The 24,766-nt window shown below is 46.8% G+C and overlaps 1 protein-coding gene across 1 annotated transcript in view; it reads left to right on the top strand.

Annotated features, from left to right (window-relative positions):
* Positions 1 to 18,472, top strand: part of LOC135367324 (nanos homolog 3-like) — an 81,962-nt gene extending 63,490 nt beyond the window's left edge. Inside the window, exons 4-5 of the mRNA XM_064600539.1 lie at positions 17,298 to 17,396; positions 18,046 to 18,472. Coding sequence (XP_064456609.1) covers positions 17,312 to 17,396; positions 18,046 to 18,383 — 423 coding nt within the window. The 5' untranslated portion in view covers positions 17,298 to 17,311 and the 3' untranslated portion in view covers positions 18,384 to 18,472. The remainder of the gene's footprint in view (positions 1 to 17,297; positions 17,397 to 18,045) is intronic.
* The last annotated feature ends 6,294 nt before the right edge of the window (positions 18,473 to 24,766 follow it).

Below are 24,766 nucleotides of genomic sequence, written 5' to 3' on the forward strand. Positions count from 1 at the left end.
TCGATGGACACGGCCACTCAGAAATATCAAGTGAACACCGGCATACAACCTCAAGTGGGCTCAATTCGGAAAGGATTAGCGGATCCTAAATCCCTCTTTTTTCCAGGAACGAACCCCACTTCTTGCTTTAAAAAAGGCCCGGTACACTCGATGTTTACAACGGGTCCTTCGATCCAGAGTCTGTCGTTGAGTACAGTGGAGAGCGCCTGCACACAAGCGGGAGCCGCCATCGCTATTGTCGTTTGCGATGGGGCTAAAAAGGATAGTAAAATGCTTTGTATCCGTACTCTGCTATTTTGTAATACACTCTGTACAAGAGCCGACACTGGGTTCGAGGGTTTACGGTATAAAGGCTCTCGCTATTAACGCACTGTATGCGTGGGGGGAGGGGTCAGACGGCCGGATTTCGGATTTGTCGGCGAGAAATTTTGTACAGGCTCTTCTTTGGACAATTAAATATGGCGGATTGCAGTGAAGTGGGTGTTGGGTGTGCTGCGTTGAAGGATATTCAGTCAGCGGGCCTGTGGTGATATTTAATTGAAATGCATAAGAAGGGGATGTAACATCTAAACTTCGGTTATATATTATTTTTGTTGGAAAGAAGGATCGTGTGTTGTTTGCCTGTTGACCGAAGTAAATGTATAGTATACGTTTAGTAAAAGCGAGCATTACCAATAACACCATAAACATTGTAACAATGTTGTGGATTTGAAATCCATGATTCGATTTAAATCCCCATGAGAGGCACGCGTATGTGATTTCGGTTTCATTGGCGGCCAATTAATGGATAGGATTTGGATTTGGATCGAATCATGCTTTTGGAAAGAGATCTGCATTGGATTGAATCACTTTTCTGCAGATGGATTGCGTCTTCTAGTTCGTTACCTAAATATCGAATTACATAAGAAAAATAAAACAAAACGTTACTTTAAATTATTTTCTGGGAAGCGTTGTAATTTGTGCCCACTTTTAACGCACATATTTTGACGTAAATGTAACTCAATAGCATTGGATGACTAGTTGAAAAGTATGGCTGAATTACACCTTAGTTTCAGTATAAGCGACTTTCAAGTCGTGTGACCGTAACTCTAGCTTAATTGCCTTTCTTCTCTTTCTTTCTTTTTTTTTTTTTTTTGTAACTTTCATAGCTGTGGTCGATGAACAAACGACGATATTCCGCGGGATATTAAGAGTCTGTACTGGAACTTGTACTTTCCGTTTACGTGCTGTTTCCTGCAAAAGTAAGAGCAGTGTAGACTTTTCCAGTGGTAAACCTATATTTGTAGTTGTATTTCGTGACCGTAGGGAAATATATAAAAATCCACTTTTCAAGGCACATTTTATACAACATCTGGAGTCAAGCAGACATACTCTCCTGCAAAGAATCTCCGCGCCTGGAGAAATAGCGCACTTGCAAAAACGGTATCTGCGCACACATTTTTATAAAACCTCCCTATTGAATAAAAACAATAAACATCCTACGCCAGTGCTAAAGTGATAATGGCGCAGAATATCACTCAAGAATCAAGAGTGATAGTTCTTTGCCCTGAGTGCTCAGTTGAAGTGTTTCGGGGGAGCCGATTTTCCGGATTCGGTGGCAAATTTTATAAACCCGGAGTGAAACCCGGATTTTTATTTGACAATATAAATTCGCATTCAACATGGTTTCATTTGCCGACACAAATTTAAATCCGGACTTGATTTCGATTGGATTTATGGTCATCATTAAAATGCGGACTTGGTTCGAGTGAGGCCAACAACGGCAAGCCGGTCTTGTCACCACCACCACCACCACCACCATTTGGTTTGAACCCGATCTGTGCCTTCAACTCCACATCACTGCATTGTAATAGTTTGGAGCTTTACATGGCAAGTCACCTGTTCTAGAGCGATGCCACAGCCGAGGGTTCGTGGATTATTTTCTACGGATATTTCACGTGGATAATTTAATATTTCGTGTGAATAGTTCACATACACACACACATCTGGGGTCATCTCGACGACCACTCTTCTATGCTCATCGCAAACATGTTGATGTTGAAAATAGACGTACACACACACACACACACACACACAAAAGGAACCAATATATCCGATCCAGCCATCAATAATTACTAAGCGGCAACCGTTATGTAGTACTTTAACCTTCCGAATGATTATAAGCCGTGTGTGTCCGACAAAGCAACGTAAGTACTTCACGCGTTATATCTAGCAGAACAGCATAGAGATGTAAGCAACAATGGCGACTCTCTCCAAAGAGCTTAAGCGCTCCCTAAAGGCGATTAAGCGTATGTCGTTGCCCACTGGATTACAGTCAGATTAAGCGTCGACCGAAGCCGTTGTTGGGAAGCTCTTCTTTTTGTGCAACGCGTAGCTCCGTGATGCAGGTGGGGAAGCCTCGAAGGCGGGTCCTCGCAACGGAAGCCTACAGCTCTGACGGGGAGCCGGCTTCGATGCGAGTGTCAAATGCAGCCAGCGTTCCGCGCTCTGTCAAACGCAGGCTCGCGGCTTTGTTAAGTGGTACCAGAACTCCCTCACGAAGGGTGCAACTCCGCGTTCCAAATGAAAGCGGCCCATTCTAAATTGATCTTCTAGATTCATTTTCTGCGAGCGAATGTGATTGGGGGTCGGCAAAGTCTTGGCAAAAATTTGTGCTTCGATCGAAACGTGGCAGTTGTCGTAAAAGCCAGACAACGGCGGCAATGTCAGGGTAAAGTGGGCTTCTCTGCAGAGCGAGCGTGTTTTTAGGGGAAAGCATCGTCAAGGAGCACATTCGATAGATTGCGAAATGCTGCTTACGGCACAGCTGAGTACAGCTTCTGTGTTACGTTCATAATAAATTTTCCCTTAACAACAGGAATGCGGACAGACGCTGGTCATGGAGTTTCGCGTATCCCATCATATAGGGATCTTATTGTAAAACAGGTGAGGCAAGTCCAAGATGGTTTAGAACACTCAAAACAATGGGGCTGAAGCTTTCTAAGTTTAATATGTACTTAATACGTTGGTGGGCCACACTTCGTGAGGTACAGAATGAAATGGTGAACTCACACAAGTATAACACTCTATAACGCCATACATGGATATGAAAGAGATAGATATCGGGACAGAGGGTAAGAAAGCGCGGGTTGAATAGCAAACAGATTTGTGCTCTTCGCGCATTCAAGTCATCAGTGCGTACACTAAAGTGCTTTGTGTAGAACCGTTCTTAATTAATGACACCGTGGCAACTGCCAATGTTGTTGTAGGTTAATTTAGTTTAGGTGAGTTAGTTCGGTTGTTTAGGTTAGTCATAGGACATGCACACGTGTACGCTCCAGGCGGTGCCGGCATGAGATTTCGACAGTGAGCTGAAGCCGACTTGCAGAATGACGACGCGAACCAAAGGAAAGGCGTTACCTTGACATCAATGCGAAAAGAAGCGGATTCGCGATTTACGCGCCAACGACATCGTCCTTCTCAAGAAGTACGGCATTGCGAAGCGGCCTGTCATTGGTTTCCTCAAAGTCTATTTTATCCAATCATCGAGGGAGAACTTTGCTGCCCAGCGGCAAGCATTAGCACGCGCGTGCAATCCTTCTACGAAGAAGAGTGATAACTGATAATGGTAATTTGTGGCACGGCAAATATGACATTGTACATCGCTATGTTTTATATCATTATCTCATTTAGAGAACTTAAAACATAGCATTTTAAGCGCGGGGAAGCTATTCAGTTTAAAAGGACCGATATATCTGCGCGTATTTCGGATAATAATGACGATAATTAGTGTGTTTGACACGCAAGGAATCTACGATCATGCGCAACGCCACAGTACATACGCAACGCCGCATAGCACGCTCCCAACCAACCGTTGTCCCAAATAATGTCGTTCTCTCGGTTTCTTGAAGACGGAAGGCATACGCCTTTTTGTGTCACTTATGCAGTTACAATAATTGTCACAAAATGGCGTACGCCCGGCGTTACCCCCTCTTTTGGGGCAAGCCATGACGAATACCCATAACGTTCCCTCTAAAACCACCGTCAAAACCATTCACGCAACAAGAAATTTCTTAGCGAGTAGCGCATGCATATAGAGCAGTTCACAGGCGATTACATGGCTGGGTGAACCCCAAGCAGGGGCCGTATCTTTCTCGGCGGCACCTGAATGTACTGTTGTTCGACGCCACAATCGGAAGGGCGATATATCCTTGCATTGAATGCACGTTCCCTTCTTCAAAGAACGCTCCAACGCTTCGCTACTGTCAACACAAGTAGTTGTGTATGGGTTTCCTGCAGATACATAGGTAGGTATAGGTATTCACGAAGTAGTGCGTGAGAGCACAGCGTGAGACGTGTTCCTTTATTCATGCGGTGACGACTTCGTGGTTGGGCTCTGGTGAGGCTTTTTTTTTTCTTTCTTCAGCAATTCCATATTTACGCGATATACGTATTGCTGCTGTATTGTGATAACATTTCTAGAATAGCACACTCTAAAAACAAAACTTCACCGCATAGCACGTAGTGCGCAAATCATTGCCGCGAACGATAGGGTTATCGCTTTTGATTCGAGGAGAGAGGGAGGCGTACGCCTTTTTGTGCAATTACCATATACCCAAATTGTCACAAAATGGCGTACGCCCCCTTCTCTCCTCGAATCAGGAGCGATAACCCTATCATTCGTGGCAATGGTTGGCGCAGAGCGTGCTATGCTGTGAAGCTCTGTTTTTAGGGTGTAGGGTTATCGCTTCTGCTTCGAAGAGAGAAGTGGGCGTACGCCTTTTTGTGGCAATTATCGTATATCCAAATTGTCACAAAAAGGGCGTACGCCCCCTTCTCTCCTCGAATCAGGAGCGATAACCCTATCATTCGTGGCAATGGTTGGCGCACAACGTGCTATGAGGTGAAGTTCTGTTTTTAGAGTGGAGACCTAATACTATACTTTTTGTTCCATTTTTAATAGACTTTGGCGCGAATTCTATACCTAAGGTTTATTCCAAACGACAGCCGGGAACGGCGCCCTCTAAATAAAGTTGCTGCATTTGTTGTCATCCACGTAGTTGCTCCGCACAGATGCAGACAACGTGAATGCTGGTATTGCGAGAGCTGCCAATTTGGAAATTTGGCGGGTCTGTAGGTACAAAAAGATCAAACTTATTTCAATGTGGACTGCACGAAGTACTAATTGTGTGATTGTAGTACTTTGCGCTAGTTACACTTTAAATTTGAAAATGTATAAACAAGAAGGAGGCGTAGAGTTAGAAACAACATATCCAGGTACTCAAGAAACTGGTGCCCCCTGAAGCGAAGTAAGCTTTACCTTGGTATGGTGTTAGGACAGGAAGCGCTGCAGCGGAGTGCAGGATTGGCACCATTGTGCTTCACGGCGCCACCTGGCGGACGATACAAAAGTAAGGTATAGGCTACCTGTTAGAGGGCATCGTATCTATAAGCAGTGAGGCGTTTTTCAGTTAGCGTCACGAGTTATAATGCGTAAAAGTACGGAACTATGATATTTCGGCAATATTGAAATCCAGAAGAAAACACTTTCTCAAGAAACATACATAAAACACTACGCACAACATCAAACTCATTTTATATTATTATTTCTTAAAACCACACTCTTCGAAATGAACTTCACCGCATAGCACGCTTCTAGTCAACCATAATCTCGAATGATATCGTTATCTGCCCCGATTTGTTGAAAACGGGAGGCGTACGCCTTTTTTGTGACAATTATGAACAGCATAAGTGTCACAAAAAAAGGCATACGCCTCCCGTTCTGAACAAGTCAGGGCAGATAACGATACCATTTGAGGTTATGGTTGGCTGAGAGGGTGTTATGCGGTGAAGTTCATTTTTAAGTGTGCAATCAACCAACCAACATCAAGTGCTCTTCCGTGCGACTTCCGCCACGGGCATGCCCAACGATCCCACTTAGAAACATCGCCAAAGTTATAAAAACCAACAAATAAAATAGAGCCACCTAACCGACGCAAAAAAAAAAATGCATACATAAAACAAAATAAAATAAAAATGCTTTCCCGCTAGGCTAACTTCTCAGTTACACACCGACGTAGTGCTGGGAAGCCTACACTCAGTTGGTTCCAAGAAGGCAAACTAAAGTTCATTCTCATAAACGAATCATCGCTTAGCGATCCGCGGGGAGGAGAAACGCGAACGACGCCACCTAACGACATAACGCGATAAAATAAAGTGAAAAGGGAGGTTGGGGTGTCGCTTAACTGATTAACCACATTTACTGCATCGATCAAACGAACGAGAACGTGCTGCCGACCCGCGGTGGTTAATAGAACTAGCCCGCGCTTTGCTACACAGAGCAGCGTGACTTCGTGATCGCCCAGCGGGATAGAAAAGGACATTAGGTGAAAATGCTTGGAGCGCCCTTTTGCAAAGCGATATTCCTTGTTGAGCACGCCCGGTCACGATTCGGGATAAATGTGCGTTCATTGGCAAGTGGCACATTTCGTCCTTTGTGTGCTGGCATGAAATGGAACTTGTTTCTCGCGGGGCCTCATGGGAAAAGTCAACGTCAGCGGATCTGCATGACGAAAATGGAAGCACGCTTTCTTTTTCTTTTTTTTTTCGGTGGGGGGGGGGGGGTGGATAGCTGTGGTGAGCACTTTCTGAAACGTCCATTTAGGTTTGGGTGGATGATCGGTAATTTTGATTTGTTCTACTGGACTAGTTTCGGATGTGCGGTGAGGAGATTTGCATGACGAAACGTATCCTTGTAATACGGCGCTCGCCTGTGAACAAGGCTTTCCGTCACACAGGAAGCGGCTTTTCCGTGGGGCGTGATTTGCTTCCGCATTATACCGGCACCAATTGTGGCTAACTTGGTGTTCACTATGGATGCTTGAAGTAGCTTTCCCTTATAGCTCCCCGTGAAGTTGGCCCAGGAAGCACTATAGCTCACTCTAGGGTAGCTTCCCGCCGTTATCAGCAGTGCAAACCGCTCGGTGCACCAGCGGTAGATTGCGTACGATGCGCGCTGATTGGCGGAAGCTCCAGGGTCATGTTAAAGACGTCTTGGGTTCGGCCACCACCACCACCACCACCTTGGGTTCGGATCACACCACTGGCTGTGCCGCTCGAGGTTTTCCCACAAGTTCGCCAGCAAACTTTCCAGACTGTATCTGAGATTGTTATGTGTAGAGGTGTACACCAATATACAGGAGCAAGAAGATGAACACTCTTAAAAATGAACTTCACTGCATAGCACGCTCCTAGCCAACCGTCATCTCGAATGATATCGTTATCTGCCCTGATTTGTTGAAAACGGGAGGCGTACGCCTTTTCTGTGACAATTATGAACAGCATAAGTGTCACAGAAAAGGCGTACGCCTCCCATTTTCAACAAATCAGGGCAGATAACGATATCATTCAAGACGATAGTTGGTTAGGAGCGTGCTATGCGGTGAAGTTCATTTTTAAGAGTGTACGGGCAATGCTATCCCTATACTGTGCAAAAAATATGGTACGAGACCCGTCTCCAAGAGAGAAACTCTTTCCCACTTCCCTCGGGTTGAGGAGGGGAGGTGACACCTAACATTCATTTCAGCAAACAAGGAAATATGACGCTAATATCTGTCCCCCCAAAAGCTACATCACAATGAGTCCCGACACGTGCGAAAGCGTCCACCCGACCAATTACATGCAAATGGGAGCAGTCACCAGCCCACGTGAGAACCACCAAAATGGACGTAAAAAGATAGAAAGCAGACCCGGGGGTCTCATCTAAGTTCATTTTCTCTTTGCCCGAGATTAAACGTCCGCATTAACCGTGGGGTGTTCCCGAGATTGGAGGGACCTTCGATTTTAGGCTTAGCTTCGACATCCAATGTGATCTTCTCTCTCGGAATATAGGGGCATACCGTGATGGATGCTTCTTGGTTTATGCTAATCGCGTTGAAGGCTCTTTTCAGTTGCAGAGGAGCACGTGACTCTGTGACGCGCGTGTTCGGGCTGTACCCGCTTCGAGGTGTACCGACACGGCGACACCCCTAAATGTACCCCTTTCCGACGCTCGCAGCGATCACGTACCCTCGAGCGCAAAGGCTGTCCGCTATATTGATTGGAAATCTTTCAGACGCTGGTGCCTTGGAGATTTTAATGTAATAATTTGCGCGCATATGTAAGATCAGTTGAAATAATTGATTTTCACCTCGTGGTCCACCAATGGGAACCGGTCATTGCGTCGGTCACAATTTATGAGGCTATCAAGTGCTTGATCAATATTTGACTGCATATATTGCTTATATTGATATTGATCAATATTTTAAAGAACAGTCACTTTGTACGTTGGGTTTCCTTGTGGACCAGTGTTGTCCACTGGAGGGTTCTTTAACGCGCACCGAAATCTAAGCACACGGCACACCGTACATGTTTAACGTCCCATAGCGGAAGACGGCGTGTCTAGGCAACGTTGTATATCACGTCCATGCACGAAAAACGCCCACGTGGGGAAAAAAAAAAACAATAATAATTGGGAGACCGACCACTGCGACGTCGCTGATGACCATAATTGTCTCTCTACATAAAGCCACGAGTTCTCATCTTTTTTGTCGATATCCTTTACCAGAAAGCGCGGAACGATCGCTGGACGTGGGCGTGTACCGCATTGCCTTTATTTTCTATCATGTTTTTTTTTTCCCTTGCAAACACCACATAACGTGTTTTCTATGAGTGAGAGAGAGAGATGGGAGGGGGAGGGGAGTCGCTATTGTGTACAAAGACGGCAACAATGTTACGTAAACCTCTAGGGGGGAAAAAATATGAAAAACAAAACGAGTGAAATTGATGGATGAAGAGCTCGGAGTGGCGAGCAACAAAACTTTCCGCAAATGGGGAACGGGATAAAGTTTGCTATCTGCGAGGTGTCCCCCACAGTGATGGATTGCCCCGGCGGCAGAATTTATTTGGGAACCGGCGAAGGAAACCTCATTGATATTTAAAATTGGGAAGAAGTTTTGCGCTTCACTGCCGGTGTATGTCGCGTTAATTCAAAGAAAGTATAGACTGGGTGAGGTTTTGGTATTGTTGAGTAATGTGCTCCTCGTGTGTTTTGATGTCTAACGGTGCGTCATGTACGCCGCTTTCCATAAAGCGGGTCATTGTTAGTGCGGTTGAATAGAAAGTGGGTTTAATTTTAAAATTGTAATGGCCGGCGCGGTCATTGATAATCCGCTGTGTATATCGTGGGAATGTAGCGTGTTGTTTTGAACGTGACAATCGCTTTGATTCGGAGGACCTCAATATTCTCGGTCTCGAAATCCCCGGTCTCGAAATTCACGTTCTCGAAACAAGGAAAATCAATAAGAATATGCTCGATTGCTTCGCAAGATGTTATGCAATGTTTAAAAACACGACACCACTATTTTTAGCCACTCAAATTCACGGGTCTTCGATGTCTGTCCACGTCGTTTCAGCGAACGAACGATTATTTCTGAATGGTTGCATTTTTCGGGTTGCATCCTTGTCATCATGAACCAGCTTGTCTGCGCCCTCTCTCTGTTGTCGATTATTTCTGAAATCTACAGATTTTTTTGACTCCATGATGAAACAATCCTGAACACAGTGGCTCATCCAGGGCAGGTGTGCGAACAGGAAATGATTGGAAATCCCACTGACGGCTGTGCTGTCGAAGTTTTCCCCTGGGCTCTCTGTGTAGACAATTCTTCCTGGAGTCGGCCCAGGACTCATGCTGACCGCCCTGTCTCCCACTATTTCCTGCTGACATCTACCCACGTCTTTACACCGCTCACAGCGACAGTTGTTTCACGGTGTTAATGCAGACAAAAAAAAAGAAACATGTTCATCACGACGAATCGTAACTGTGCTGAGACTGGACAACTATTTCATATATAATAGTTCCTGGCAGCTATAAGAGAAACGGTACGCAGACCCCACGTGCAGAGAGAATCTTCCAAGGCCCCTTCGGTAAACATGGCATAATTGCAAACAGGGGGTTATAAAGACATCGTATAATCCCTTCGCAGGTGGCCTCCTGTCAGCTCTCCGTTATAATCTCGTTTTAATCCTATTACACTCGTCTTTATTGCGGAAGGGCGCCGTAAATCTTGCGTCGATCATATTTCATGGCGTGTCGATCTGTTCTGGCTTTATATTAACAGGTGGCTGCGTACAATGGTGGTCTGGACGCATATTTCAGCATTAGGTAAAGCATTCGGGTGAGGGACGGTGGAGTTAATATACGAACGAACGTTCAAATGAAAGGCACCGGGAAATTTGAACTTTGAGATGCAGCTGTTTCGAGACGATAGTCATATAGGTACAACCTAGAAACCTGAGGCGACCGCGGCATTTTAGAAAGCCACATCAGCCCCATCTCATCATCGTATCTCTATTTGTGTGTCTCTTAGAAAGCCACTACGTAACGGTAACATCTGTTGTATACGTTACGTCCTATATACAGTTGGCGATACAACATTTGTTGTATACGTTACGTATTACACAGATCAAGTCCAGAAGAAGAAATGTCTCCGAGTCCTGCTGCAGGAGACATTGAAACGAGATAAACTGCGAAGAATGAAGCGCATGAAAAACAATTTTAATGAGTGAGTGTATATAGATTTGGTGTAGTTTCCCTTTCTTTTCTGAATAACGCGTCTTGGAGTTGCCAGTCCCGAGTGGATCGAGGCTAACATCTCCATTTTAGACAAATCAATTTAGAAATCAATCAATCAATAAATTTTAATGATTTCAGCCATCAGGATGCAGACTCTCCATGAAAGCTCGTCACTCATTAATTTTTTTTCGTGCGCTTCCTTCTTTGCAGTTTCTCTCAGTTTCAATGCGTCATGTGATGTCCATAATAATAATAATAATAATAATATTAATAATAATTTGAAGAATAGCAAACCCTGCACCCTGTAGAAGGGTAGGAAACCGTAGTATAAAACTAGTGAGGCTTCAGGACTGAACATCAGTGAAGTAAATGCGTGTCCCACGAGTCAGTTGAGGCTCCTATAGGCACGTCGTCGGAAGGTAGATGCCAGCGTGGTCGAATTGGTCAAGGCTCTCAACCGGTGATCGCGAGATGAGTCATTCACATCCTGTAGCTGTCTGCCCTTTTCGATGACTGCCATACTTCAACTTCAGGACTGTTCTTCTCTTCGCCCTGTGTTCCTGTATGTTCCACGCGGAGGACGGCGTCCATGGCGAGGTTTGAATCTGGCTAGTGTGCGGGAATTGGGAGAAGGTCAAAGAATCCGGGACATATTGGACGATCTCATATCGATGGGACGATTCCAGTTTCTCGGTGGTATATATAGCTGGGGCGGTTTAGTTGTGTACGGCATTGTGTTGCTCAGGCCCGACTTATACCGAAACAAAGGGATAAAGGAGCTGTTCAGCCAACAGCAAACACGGACTATACGGGAAAGCGCTCGTAACAACGTAACTTTCAAACCAGACCTTCGCTCAGCACTCACAAAGCAACGGTCATAACGGTCCCCGAGACGGGTCCCACGAAAGAGTCAAGTACCACCATACACACAAGAGGAAGAGGGTCGGATGAGCCGGAAGACAGCGACTCCGGCCGGTGCGAAACCGGAAGTGACGCCCATAAGTTGGACGCTTTTTCATTGAGCTTGGCGGGGGCGATAATGGCGGCACTTCCGGTGTAAGCGCAGCCGACTTGACAATGGCGGCCCGCTTGAGCCTTCCGGGATATCTGGGAGTGAAAAGGGCCAACGTAATATATCGCCCTGCGGGAGTCGCAACATGAGTCATTGAACGTGCGACACCTCGTCAATTGACCATCGCTTATTCGGCCCAGGCAATTATATTTATAGAGGAGATAGCCTGGCGTCTTTTTGGGCGGACTTTGAGCGAGCCGTCGAACCCGTAATCAAAACCAAATTTGTGGCAGCACCAAACTATATATCGTAACTATATAGTCGTGTACAACCTAAGAACTGCACGTTTAAGTCCCGTCCTACACTTGTTTCGATAGACCTCTCCCTGTCTGTGAACAAATGACGTCATAGTGTTTGACAGCGCCACCAATTTGGTAGAGTTGAACTACGTACGCTCGAAGTTATAGGGCCGAACAAGGTCGCGCCCGAAAGCCACGGTCTTGAGGGGATTATGATGGTCCCTGAAAAGGACGCGACCTTCGGTCCTACTTTTCTTCCAATAGGAGGCGGCGAACAAGTGCCCATTCGTGGATCCCAGCTCTCCCCTTCCGAATTGTTTCGGTTTCAGTCTGTCTACCAACGTCATGATGACGCTTCTCGGGTAGAGGTTTATTGGTTGGAGCAGCGAATGGACGCGGAAAGTGTAGGAGCCCCTTTTCGCGGCGCCTGGTGGCGCTGCAGTATATATCGAGCCTCTAGCGGGCTAATTGTGTTATAGTTTACAGAATATAATGTCATGCCGTTCGTAGGTTGAACACGGGTATAATCCGCCAAATCGCAATGCATTCTGGCGTTCGGCTCTGCTCACATCCTATACGTCACAGTGTGATGTATGCACTCATGAGTCATGACCCGCGACACGAAGTGTACCAAGGAAAGAAACTGCGTGTGTGGGGGATCAAAAGCCTGTTACGCACAAATTTCTTGAGTAAAAACGTTGCCTTCTAACTCGCAAAAATTGAACGTGTGCGGAGTCGTTCTCTCAGATTTTTTCTTTTTTCTTTTTTTACTGTACGTGTACTATATGTTTCGGGAAACATGTCATGACTATGGAAGCTCGCTAAAGATGTAGAATCGCCATACTTTATGTTCGAGCAGAGGAGACAGCTTTGTTCCTGCTTCAGAGTGTTTACATGATTGTTTGATGCGGCAGGAGGGAAGGTCACTGAGGGATACAGTTCCCACGACCAGTGCCACAAGCAAGGACTCCCTTAGAAGCCTCTTTTGTTCATTAACCCTTATGGCCGTCACAGTAACACCCCACAAGGGGCAACAACCCTTGCACAGCTCCATGTGTTTCACAATTTCCGAACAGTTGTCATTATGGTTTACTTTTACTGATTGTTCTTTTAACCGCGGTCTTTCAAACAACGTTTTGTCTGGCCAGTATGTAACAAAAACCGCAAGCAAGAGGAAACAACACAGACATCCAAAGCCCATTTTACCGCCACAAGTTGTCATTCAAAAACAGTCAAATCAGGCGTTGTCACAGGCCTCCTTTCAAATGCCCCGAAAGGGGTTCCGGAAAAAATGACAATGTTCGGGTTGTGCGTTGCACTGAAAACAACGTTGTGTCGCCCTTAAATTAACATTCGGCACATTCCCTCCCTAGCCCTTCATTGATTTATTTTGGGCAGTGCTTATTTGGAGGGCGTGGATTTTCCAGCGATTTATTTTAGAAGGTGGATTTTCATGAGTGTATCATTAAGCGTGGATTTTTTAATGTTTTATTTTTAATGCTTTATTTCGGCGTACACCCGTTCCTGGGGTTCTTGCAGGCAACTTCACCACAGGAACAAATTCGTCCCCTGTTCTTCAAACGTCGTTTATCAGATCCCCCTATCTTGTGGTTTCTGTTATATTGGCCAGACAAAACGTTGCTTAAATGATCGTTTGCGAGAGCATTTGAGAGAGCAAGAATGTTCAGATTCTGAAGTGGACCCTCACAGAAGGCTTTTGAGAGAGACCGTTTGTATAATCTCTTGTGGGAACTGTGTCAGCAACCCATCCGTAATCTTCGGTCCGGCCTTGAGCAGACTGCTCCTCAACTCTGTGTTTTTCCACACATGACATTTTCCATACACGGACATTTCCGTATATGTACTTTTTTTTAATTCCAATTTTCCTTCAATTTGCTTCGTACCAGTTCTCCTGGCCTGTGACGTGTTGTCTGTACCATTGCCTCACACCTGAAGAAGTGCAGCCTAGTGCACGAAAGTCTACTTTTTTGATTTGTAAATAGATGCTGTCAACAGTTTTATTTTATTTTTTTATATATATTCTGAATCGCTTTCGTCGACAACTTGGCATTGATCTTAAAAGTAACTCACATATAACTGGTTCGCAACCAAAATATTTTCCATGCACCGCTAACTTTTATTCTTAACAATTTTGTTAATGTGTTTGTGTTGATACTTTCACACGCACCTTTATTGAGGCTTTTAATGAAGTTACATCAACGAACTCCCTACCTCGGCAACAACACGTACCTCATACGCAACATGTACGACATAGCATTATTCTCCTATTGCATATTTCGAAAGTCCCGATGAGCAAATAGCCTTTGGCGAGGCCTTCGGTTCCAAAGCAAGAAAGCGGACGCCAGAAGACAAACGCTTGCGAGACCAGAGCTGCCAGAGCCGCGTGAGAAAACTGACAAGGTCATTTCGGCCATATAACTGGAGGTAGTCGACATGTAATCCTTTCCTTGGCGAGGGTTGACGGGATTATTGGGCGGGGAGCGCGGGACAAAAAGGGCCAACTGCAGTCGGCGACGCACAACCCTGTTTTTTCTTCCAAACATGGACTGCTGGCCAAGATATCCAAAGAGTGCGGCATCGCTAAACGAGGAAGTGGAACGACTTCTCATGCGAGACAGCACGCCGTCCGTCAAAGGTAAAGTCTTTTTTTCTTTTCATGCAAAGAGAAAATGGATATGTTCGCTTTAGTAGCCAAAAGTACAGAAATTGCGAACGCATAAGGAAAAGTACCACTTTACTTGCACGATTTATTAGATTAGATTACAAGTAGAAAGAAAAAATGGAAAGGTAGGTCGTACTGGCGCGACCAGCTGTTCCATGACGCTTGATTACTCGGTTGATTCAGGCTTCTGTCCCATACCAACCCAAGCAGCACAATGTACTGAAAGTCGAGTGCAATAGGGGTGGGCGGTATGTGTCTTAGGGTGCATTTATGCTGCAGCATCGCTGCTGGCACATGGCACATCGCTGTTTGGCGATGACGAAACAAACACATGTATCTCTGTGGGCGCGTTCATGCTGCAGCATCGCTGCTTGCCAAAGATGCACGCCATGATCATCGCCACAACAATGCTGCCAAACATGTTTGAACATGCCCGGGGACTACCTGACTTCTGGCGATGACAGGTCAAACACAGAGCTTTCTGTTGGTGCATTTACCCTGCAGCCTGGCTGCTCGCTTATCCTCGCCGCTGCTTGCCGCTCTGCTCGCTGCACCTAGGAATGTAAACATGTTTGTCTTCCTGGTATCATTGATGACTGGCGTCTTGAAATCCGACCTGCGATTGGTTGTGATGAAGTCGGTTTCCTCCTTCCCACTTTTCCTCGTTTCCATCCTTCCACAGTGAACGCTGCTAGGCGACTGATATAGCGAAAGCGAGCAGCATCTTGAGCAATCTGCAGGGTAAACGCACCCTAGCGGTTATGCGAGCAGCGATGTGCTTGAAGCTGCAGCGAGCAGCGATGCTGCAGCATAAATGTACCCTTAGTTTCATGAGTCTGTTCAAGGCCTTCCACCTACCCGTCCACCCCTATTGCACTCGACTTTCAGTGCATTGTGCTGCTTGGGAACTCGCAGTTGCAAACTTCGTTTGCGGGACCCCTCGTCGATCGGCGTCCGTGTATTCGCACGAGCGATATTCGCCAGAATATTCTAGCTGAAGATGTTCAAAACGGATAAAATACCCCAGTGCGAAGGTAAAACAATGGGACGAGACAAACACAGACAAAGGGACGACGCACAGCACTGCGCATGTTCAAAACGTCATAGATTTCTGCTGCCATTTGAGAGCGAGCGCTCAATGTCAGGTCTCTTCGTGCTCTTCTACCCCTGAGGAACATCCCGCAACTCAGGCACAAGATATTTCGTAGCAGACAACAGGGCCGATGGTGTCGTCTGCTATCTGCACAGTAATGCCACTTTCGATATTCCGGCGCCGTGCGAGTACTCAACATAAAACGCGGCAGAACTTCCACCCCGTGAGCAGGTCTTTTTTTTTTTTTTCTTTCTTCCACTGGAATATTCCGTCAGGATGTCGCTCGTGTAACTGCTTCTTGTTTCGGTTTCTCGTTTTTGTGCGTTACTACGCCCTTCAATTTTCTTTTTTACTTGAGTTTGAGTTGAGTTTGATTATAGAAACCTCTTTTTTACTTATACATTATGCAGGCCAATGCTTCGGCTCAAGTAGGAGAGATGATGGTGATGTAGTAAAGAAAGCAAAAAGGGGGATGTGAGACGGGGACAAAGTCGAACGGACTTTAGATTAAATAACATAGACGAGCATGTCAAAAACACTGTACAATAGCAACCAGCAAGCCAACTGTACAATAGCAACAACACGCAAATTAGCAATACTGATGATACCAAGTTTATCAGCGTTCTATAGCCCGTGACTGCTATACGTTGGAAGTACGACTGTACATTGACTAGCTACGTTGTGCCTTGTGATTATGCCCGACAACCGTGACGCTATGCTGTGACTCACACTCTATCCTGCCTGTGGCTCTTCGTCTGCTTTCATCGAGGCAACTGTATCTCTACCGCCGTTCCTTTTTGTTTCGCTACGTAGGTGTACTGTAGGGTAGCCAGTCCCACTTAGTCGCGACCACGTCAAGACCACGTGGTCGCAATTCACCTTTCCATTTTTTTTTCTTCTTCAGTCCCTCATCATCATCAAGATCCAATTAATTTGCAGAGTTATGCTGGATTCAAAGACACTACGAATTCAAGTCTTCTCTGTTGTATACGCGGAGAAAACAACTGTATTTATATATTGGTTCTCATGAAAAATGGGGTTAACAGTATCGTTCTCGCTGACTGTGCCGCGTTCTGCGTATGCAGACGGTCTTTTACTGTCTGGTATAGACTTAATGGCAGTTTCATTGGGAGGGCCTCGATATTCCCGATTTCGAAACAAAGAAAATGCTCGATTGCTTCGTAAGTTGAGAAGCCGTTGTTTAAAAATTCCATATCACTAAATATAACCTCTCAGCTTCACGAGTTTTCCATGTCTGTCGAAGTCGTTTACGCGAATGAAAGCCACATTTTTTGCGGCCATTAGGCTTAGCAGGGGGGACACGCCGGAACAGCATGTTGGTTAGTTTATTAGTTATTATCAGGTTAGTCCAAGTTCGGTGTTTGCATTTGTTGTCCAGGTTAGCTGAAGTTCGCTGTTAGCTTTTTCCCACGCGTGACTGTGCTTTTATTGATTATTTTCAATCGGGGGGGGGGGGGGTGGGACGACGAAATATTGATTTCCAACAGCTCATTACTTCAGCGAATGTTAGAACGTCTTCGACTGGTTAAAATTAACCTATGAAAAGTTCACCTGGAACGAAAACAACTGCAAATACTCACGTGGCCTATTTATCTCAGGGTTCTACCAAGACATGGAGTTCAAGAGGAACCACGAAGAACTTGAAAGGGCAAGTGGTCGTCCAATAAAGGGCAGACAAATGTCGCCCACATCCGAAGGTATATATAAACACTTCGATGGTCACACAATGTAAATGTAGACATCGGTCAACCACGTTTCCTCATCAAAAACCGTGCTCAGGTTGCACATTATAATGGTTTCTGACACAGAGGGGGGGTGGGGTGGGGGGGTTCAACCCCTGAAAATGGTACCTTTGGTAGTGCATGTGGGAGAGGGAAACGAGGGGAATCCTCCTGCGCCATGTAAAGTCCCCCTAGAACCCACATAGTTTCCGCCCTAGGACTTTTTACAGCCTTAGATCATGACGTGCACTGGTACCGTTCACATAAAAGATGATGCAAAGATGACAGCTTTTACCCAGTGCTATATATTGAGAAATATCGAGAAGCAATGAACTGGAATTTTAGAGACTGTTCTGTTCCTGCAAAGCTCAAATTCTGCGATTTTATAAGTTTCTATTACCCACACATTTCTAAATTTCGGCAGCCCGAAGAAAGTTCAACAGTCCCGAAAAGTTTGAGATAGACCAATATTATTATGACTAGATTTGCACAGCTTAATCCTTTTCTCCTACTACAATTTTTTTGTCAAAAGCACAATTTACCTTGCTCTCTTCTTCATTTTCCCTCAATTAACCTCACATTAATTTAAGTCACTTTTTTCCACCTCGATACCTCTGAAATCCAGGAAGGATCCCCTCGACCTCTGGAAGCCAAGTGGGTGGGTCCGAGCAGTTTCACCGCAAGCGTGGGAACCCTCTGTCCATGAGACCGATTTCCAAAGTGGAATGCTCCTTTTGTAAAAAAAACGGCGAGACAAGAAGCTTCTACAGCACCCACGTGGTCAGGGACAGGTTCACTGGGAACGTCATCTGTCCCATCCTGAGGAAGCACGTGTGCGAGGTCTGCGGGGCAACAGGAGACAACAGCCACACCAGGAGCTACTGTCCTCAAGGCTCAGCTCCAAACATGGCAGCACTCAAAATGACGCCTCGCAACAGCACGAGTCAAAGGAACGCCGTCTAGAACTACAATAAACACTGCGATACTTGGTAAAATATACGGATAAATAATGTTAGAAACGCGTTAATATAACACTGTAATAAAATATTTCTATTGTTATTCCTTCGGGAGAGACTTCATGACTTCGTCTATACGTAACGCTCGTACAGAAACAAAATGGATAAAAAAGAACATGTGCTACGTGTTGAAAGATGTGGCACTTTAAAGGGATAGTCTTGAGAGATTTCAGTTCCATTGGTTTAAGTTTCGTGGACGTCCAAGATTACGTTGAGAAGAACGGCGTAGCTTTAAAAGTTAAACGAGAAAAATGAACCGCATCTCATTTAGCTCGCTTCGCTCTATAGGGCTAGAAAATAGCGCTCGAAACCTAGCGCTGTTTTTCCGTTTGCCGTTCTCACATACAACCGAGCACATAGCGCTATCCTGCTGGGGCCACGGGATATCTCTTTGCGACGTGATGCACCGGTGCTACCGTGATTGTTTACTGTCGGCGTAGGGTATCCGCAGCATCAAGGGGGATGACACTTTCGATGCTGTGATCGCGATACCAGACTTAGTAACCAAACACCCATGCATTGGCAGTTGAAACTCGTGGCCATTTTCACGTCGTCGTCATCGCCTTCCCGCCTTGCTGCTTCGAGTGATCGGAAGCAAAAAAGAAACCCAGCTTCCGCGACGTCACGGCTGAAAGAAGCTCACGATTGGTTAACGCAGACTCACCGCTCAATATAGCGCTAGAAAAGTTGATCGGGGCTCTACTTCGGCAAGAGCGGTTTTACAGCGGTTCGTAGCAATGCGAGGAGGAAAATATAGCGCAATTTTCTAGTGCTATGTAGCAAAGCGCTATATGTGGGAACTGGCCTAGGTTTGTGCTTTAAAGTGCACGCGTGTCTCACATTGTATTCTCGCAAAATATTGTCTCTCTATCTGAGGCGAAAGTAACACAAAAATTACATACCGTTTTGACAGGCGTGAAGTCGTGGGGGGTACCGGGTGAGATTGGTTGATGTTCAGGACGTTCAAGGCTAGTAAGACCTCATCATCGCGGAAAATCCGATCGTCTGTGGCACTTTGCCGAGAGTAGAGTCCAAATCGAGGCATTGTGTCTTTCATGAAGAAGCGCCATGGAAGTACTCGAGGTCGGGCGTTGAGAGCACGTGGAAGTACACCCAACGACGGGTCGTGGGAGATACCGGGTGAGATTGGTTGAGGTTCAGGACGTTCAAGACTAGTCGAGAGTCTCAAGACCTCATAATCGCGGAAAATCCGATAGTCTGGGGCACTTTGCCGAGAGTAGAGTCCAAATCGAGGCATTGTGTCTTTCATGGAGAAGCGCCATGGAAGTACTCGAGGTCGGGCGTTGAGAGCACGTGGAAGTACACCCAACGACGGGTCGTGGGAGATACCGGGTGAGATTGGTTGAGGTTCAGGACGTTCAAGACTAGTCGAGAGTCTCAAGACCCCATAATCGCGGAAAATCCGATAGTCTGTGGCACTTTGCCGAGAGTAGAGTCCCAATCGTGGCATTGAGTCTTTCATGGAGAAGCGCCATGGAAGTACTCGAGGTCGGGCGTTGAGAGCACGTGGAAGTACACCCAACGACGGGTCGTGGGAGATACCGGGTGAGATTGGTTGAGGTTCAGGACGTTCAAGACTAGTCGAGAGTCTCAAGACCTCATAATCGCGGAAAATCCGATAGTCTGTGGCACTTTGCCGAGAGTAGAGTCCAAATCGAGGCATTGTGTCTTTCATGGAGAAGCGCCATGGAAGTACTCGAGGTCGGGCGTTGAGAGCACGTGGAAGTACACCCAACGGCGGGTCGTGGGAGATACCAGGTGAGATTGGTTGAGGTTCAGGACGTTCAAGACTAGTCGAGAGTCTCAAGACCTCATAATCGCGGAAAATCCGATAGTCTGCGGCACTTTGCCGAGAGTAGTGTCCAAATCGAGGCATTGTGTCTTTCATGGAGAAGCGCCATGGAAGTACTCGAGGTCGGGCGTTGAGAGCACGTGGAAGTACACCCAACGGCGGGTCGTGGGAGATACCAGGTGAGATTGGTTGAGGTTCAGGACGTTCAAGACTAGTCGAGAGTCTCAAGACCTCATAATCGCGGAAAATCCGATAGTCTGCGGCACTTTGCCGAGAGTAGTGTCCAAATCGAGGCATTGTGTCTTTCATGGAGAAGCGCCATGGAAGTACTCGAGGTCGGGCGTTGAGAGCACGTGGAAGTACACCCAACGACGGGTCGTGGGAGATACCGGGTGAGATTGGTTGAGGTTCAGGACGTTCAAGACTAGTCGAGAGTCTCAAGACCTCATAATCGCGGAAAATCCGATAGTCTGTGGCACTTTGCCGAGAGTAGAGTCCAAATCGAGGCATTGTGTCTTTCATGGAGAAGCGCCATGGAAGTACTCGAGGTCGGGCGTTGAGAGCACGTGGAAGTACACCCAACGACGGGTCGTGGGAGATACCGGGTGAGATTGGTTGAGGTTCAGGACGTTCAAGACTAGTCGAGAGTCTCAAGACCTCATAATCGCGGAAAATCCGATAGTCTGTGGCACTTTGCCGAGAGTAGAGTCCAAATCGAGGCATTGTGTCTTTCATGGAGAAGCGCCATGGAAGTACTCGAGGTCGGGCGTTGAGAGCACGTGGAAGTACACCCAACGACGGGTCGTGGGAGATACCGGGTGAGATTGGTTGAGGTTCAGGACGTTCAAGACTAGTCGAGAGTCTCAAGACCTCATAATCGCGGAAAATCCGATAGTCTGCGGCACTTTGCCGAGAGTAGAGTCCAAATCGAGGCATTGTGTCTTTCATGGAGAAGCGCCATGGAAGTACTCGAGGTCGGGCGTTGAGAGCACGTGGAAGTACACCCAACGACGGGTCGTGGGAGATACCGGGTGAGATTGGTTGAGGTTCAGGACGTTCAAGACTAGTCGAGAGTCTCAAGACCTCATAATCGCGGAAAATCCGATAGTCTGTGGCACTTTGCCGAGAGTAGAGTCCAAATCGAGGCATTGTGTCTTTCATGGAGAAGCGCCATGGAAGTACTCGAGGTGGGGCGTTGAGAGCACGTGGAAGTACACCCAACGACGGGTCGTGGGAGATACCGGGTGAGATTGGTTGAGGTTCAGGACGTTCAAGACTAGTCGAGAGTCTCAAGACCTCATAATCGCGGAAAATCCGATAGTCTGTGGCACTTTGCCGAGAGTAGAGTCCAAATCGAGGCATTGTGTCTTTCATGGAGAAGCGCCATGGAAGTACTCGAGGTCGGGCGTTGAGAGCACGTGGAAGTACACCCAACGACGGGTCGTGGGAGATACCGGGTGAGATTGGTTGAGGTTCAGGACGTTCAAGACTAGTCGAGAGTCTCAAGACCTCATAATCGCGGAAAATCCGATAGTCTGTGGCACTTTGCCGAGAGTAGAGTCCAAATCGAGGCATTGTGTCTTTCATGGAGAAGCGCCATGGAAGTACTCGAGGTCGGGCGTTGAGAGCACGTGGAAGTACACCCAACGACGGGTCGTGGGAGATACCGGGTGAGATTGGTTGAGGTTCAGGACGTTCAAGACTAGTCGAGAGTCTCAAGACCTCATAATCGCGGAAAATCCGATAGTCTGTGGCACTTTGCCGAGAGTAGAGTCCAAATCGAGGCATTGTGTCTTTCATGGAGAAGCGCCATGGAAGTACTCGAGGTCGGGCGTTGAGAGCACGTGGAAGTACACCCAACGACGGGTCGTGGGAGATACCGGGTGAGATTGGTTGAGGTTCAGGACGTTCAAGACTAGTCGAGAGTCTCAAGACCTCATAATCGCGGAAAATCCGATAGTCTGTGGCACTTTGCCGAGAGTAGAGTCCAAATCGAGGCATTGTGTCTTTCATGGAGAAGCGCCATGGAAGTACTCGAGGTCGGGCGTTGAGAGCACGTGGAAGTACACCCAACGACGGGTCGTGGGAGATACCGGGTGAGATTGGTTGAGGTTCAGGACGTTCAAGACTAGTCGAGAGTCTCAAGACCTCATAATCGCGGAAAATCCGATAGTGTGCGGCACTTTGCCGAGAGTAGAGTCCAAATCGAGGCATTGTGTCTTTCATGGAGAAGCGCCATGGAAGTACTCGAGGTCGGGCGTTGAGAGCACGTGGAAGTACACCCAACGACGGGTCGTGGGAGATACCGGGTGAGATTGGTTGAGGTTCAGGACGTTCAAGACTAGTCGAGAGTCTCAAGACCTCATAATCGCGGAAAATCCGATAGTCTGCGGCACTTTGCCGAGAGTAGAGTCCAAATCGAGGCATTGTGTCTTTCATGGAGAAGCGCCATGGAAGTACTCGAGGTCGGGCGTTGAGAGCACGTGGAAGTACACCCAACGACGGGTCGTGGGAGATACCGGGTGAGATTGGTTGAGGTTCAGGACGTTCAAGACTAGTCGAGAGTCTCAAGACCTCATAATCGCGGAAAATCCGATAGTCTGTGGCACTTTGCCGAGAGTAGAGTCCAAATCGAGGCATTGTGTCTGTCATGGGGAAGCGCCATGGAAGTGCTCAGGGTTGGGCGTTGAGAGCACATGGAAGTACACCTGACAATGGGGTCGTGGGGTAGAGATGAGTGCCATTATAAAAATTCGTACCCGCACGGCACCCACAGCAATGTCATTGGTGCAACCCGCATCAGCACATACCAACGCGTAGCCGCGTACTACCCGCAGCCCAATGCGTACGCAGGTTTCAATTATGCCATATGATCGTCATAGCACGAAATGATTTATTGAAGCTTGGATTCGACAATGTCCGTTAGCGAGTCACTTTCCCAACGCGCCAGACGATGTGGCGAGTGCTGACATGGTTGCCAACTTACTAAAGCGAAGCGTGCCAGTTGTGCCGAAAGGTGGCCGAAATTAAATGAGCCACATGCGACAAACATAGTCAAAGAGCAAGCATAGAACGCGGTGCCAATGACAAAGCTCTCATCATCTCACACATCTACTGAAGGTCTGGATGTGGGGGAAAGCAAAGAGAGTCCTAAAAAGTATTTTGGGCCAAATGTTCGCGCAATGAACTGGCCCGTGCACCAAAACCCGACGGCTGGCTTTGCGCTTGCGGGTATTGCGGGTTTACCCGCGTAATCTACAAAGGCAGTGTGGGTCTACCAGTGCCTTACTCGCAACCTGCGATGAAACGGAAATGAGTACCCGCCAAGAACAAACTAGCACGGCTATCTGCGGGTATACCCGCATCCGAAACTCATCTTTATCATGAGGTATACTGGGAACCACAGTGGCTGAGGCTCAGGACATCCAAGACTGGTCAGGACCTACTTCATAGCGGAAGATCCGATAGCGACTGTGACGCTCTGCAGAGTGGTGTCGAAATCTAGGCATCCTGTCTGTCATGGAAAGTGCCATGGAGGTGTTCGACGGTCGGCGTTGAGAGTACATATGGAAGCAGACCCAACGATGGGGTCATGGGTGATACTAGGTGTCATTTCTCTTGGAAAGGAGTATACAGGTTACACCTGTGCTTCAGAACATTGAAGACGTGAATTTTTGCTTTGCAAACAGGATGAATGAGCATACGTCGCTCTACGAGTACTGGAACAGCTGATGGAAGAACAGCACAATGGAGGGTGAAAGAAAGCTTGAAGACTGTGCATGCATTGTGGCTCACTGACGAAGACATAAACCACAGTGAGCCACCCAGGGCACAAGGAAGTACTATTACTTTGAGCCAATACCACCATGAGTGGTTCGCTGTAGCTCCGCTAGGCTGCACTAAGATATTAGAGAAAAGGTTCATTGAACACGGTACTTTGTAAGGTTAGCGACTTTTTCAGAGCTACTATATTATTCTAGCTCACTATAATTATTAATCAGAGCAGCGGCAGGAGCGGCAGAGCACAAGGACATGCACCCAACAATGGGCTGAGCTGAGGCTCTTGCTGGCGGAGATGCCTGCTGATATCAGTCACAGTGGATGAGTTTTGGTGTTCGGGATGCTAATTGTCCATGTGCCTGTTACCACCTTTTCTGTAAGACTTTGGATCGAAACCCTCAAACCTTGAAAATTCGGGGACCTGGGAACCTCCTGGTTCACATCGAAGCAAATACTTAGCAGCAGAGGCGGAGAGTTTTCATTTTCCCAGGGGGGGCAAGGGCGCACCGCGAAATAAGTACTCTCGCGGGGGGGGGGGGGATATGTTTATTAAGAAAAAAAAAGAAAGGTAAACCAGATGGATGTCGGTGTGTTATTCCAAAAGAAAGAGTGAAATGGAGAAGACAAAAAAGGCAAAGAAAAAAGAAAACAAAAGACGGAAAAAGGAAAAGAAAAATGAAGAACACAAATCTAAAGCTGGAGAATCACACACTCTGATGGGATCTTATGATGTATGC

The sequence above is a fragment of the Ornithodoros turicata genome, chromosome 8 (genome assembly GCF_037126465.1).
Source record: "Ornithodoros turicata isolate Travis chromosome 8, ASM3712646v1, whole genome shotgun sequence".
Taxonomy (NCBI): Eukaryota; Metazoa; Arthropoda; class Arachnida; order Ixodida; family Argasidae; genus Ornithodoros; species Ornithodoros turicata.